The sequence below is a fragment of the Orycteropus afer genome, unplaced genomic scaffold, assembly GCF_000298275.1.
Source record: "Orycteropus afer afer isolate SDZICR_OR568_19922 unplaced genomic scaffold, OryAfe1.0 scaffold01031, whole genome shotgun sequence".
NCBI lineage: Eukaryota > Metazoa > Chordata > Mammalia > Tubulidentata > Orycteropodidae > Orycteropus > Orycteropus afer.
Window position 1 is genome coordinate 338,805 of NW_006922618.1, and position 1,208 is coordinate 340,012.

General features: G+C 49.8%; 1 protein-coding gene across 1 annotated transcript; it reads right to left on the minus strand.

Annotated features, from left to right (window-relative positions):
* Positions 1-109: 109 nt before the first annotated feature.
* LOC103212606 (olfactory receptor 10T2-like) lies at positions 110-1,123 on the minus strand. Its single transcript, XM_007958584.2, has one exon. The coding sequence runs from the start codon at positions 1,121-1,123 to the stop codon at positions 110-112; it is 1,014 nt and encodes a 337-aa protein (XP_007956775.2).
* Positions 1,124-1,208: the final 85 nt, after the last annotated feature.

The window sequence follows — 1,208 nt, forward strand, 5'->3', positions numbered from 1 at the left end:
TTAATGGCAATTGGTTTTAGTGTCCCCTATTTCCAAGATGGGGAAACTGAATCTTTAGAGAAGGACATGCTAATAAAAAGCTAGAGTAGAATGTGGAATAAGCCCTTATTTAAAAATTCTGAGACCCACGGATACGTGCCAGAGTCCGCCTCAGAGCCACCCTCACCTCCTTATTCCGCAGTGTGTACACCACAGGATTCATCAACGGAGTCACCACTGTGTAGAACACAGCCACCAGGCGATCCTGATCATGGTTTCCCCCCGACTCAGGCCGCAGGTAGATGATGGAGGCACAGCCAAAATGTACAAGGACCACAGTGAGGTGGGCTGCACAGGTGGAGAAGGCCTTGTGCCGGCCGGCTGCTGAGGGTATCCGCAGGATGGCAGCCACGATGAAGGCATAGGAGAGGAGAATAAGGAGAAAGGATACAAGAACAACAAAGATGCTTAAGAAAAAAATGACTAGTGCTTTGCTGGTGCTCTCTGTGCAGCTGAGCTTCAGGACAGGGGCAATGTCACAGAAGAAGTGCTCCACGCGGTTGCTGTGACAGAAAGGAGAAGAGAAGATCATGCTAGTCTCTATCAAGGCCACAGAGAACCCACAGCAGAACACGAGGGCTCCCAGCCAAAGACAAATGGTGGGTCTCATGATCACTGAATAGCGGAGAGGATGGCAGATGGCCACATACCGGTCATAGCCCATCAAGGTAAGGAGGAAGCAGTGACTGCACCCCAAGCCCAGAAAGAAGAACATCTGAGCCCGACAGCCAGCAATGGAGATGGCCTGGCTCTCCATCAGCAGATGGGCAAGCATATTGGGGATGGTGACCAGAGTGTAGCAGGTCTCGGAAATAGACAGCACTGCCAGGAAGCGGTACATGGGAGTGTGAAGAGTTCGGTCCTCATGGATGATGGTGACAATGGTGACATTGCCACTGAGGGTGATCAGGTATGTGAAGAAGAACAAGGTGAATAGCATAATTCTCAGGTCTGGGAGGTTGGAGAACCCCACTAGCACAAACTCCATCACCAGCCAGGTCATGTTTCCCTGCTGCTTCTCAGGAGCCTGAACAGAGACAACAGAGTCAACAGAATAGATGACATGTGGATATCTGCTATACATCAGGTATCCATGGAGTAGGAGAGTTGTGATGGTTAATTTTTTGGTGAATCTCGTAGGCTATAGTTTCCAGTTGTTTGGCCAAATA

What these genes read in the sequence shown, in the direction of transcription:
- LOC103212606 (XM_007958584.2), bottom strand. Translation starts at nt 1,123, where the DNA reads ATGTATAGCAGATATCCACATGTCATCTATTCTGTTGACTCTGTTGTC.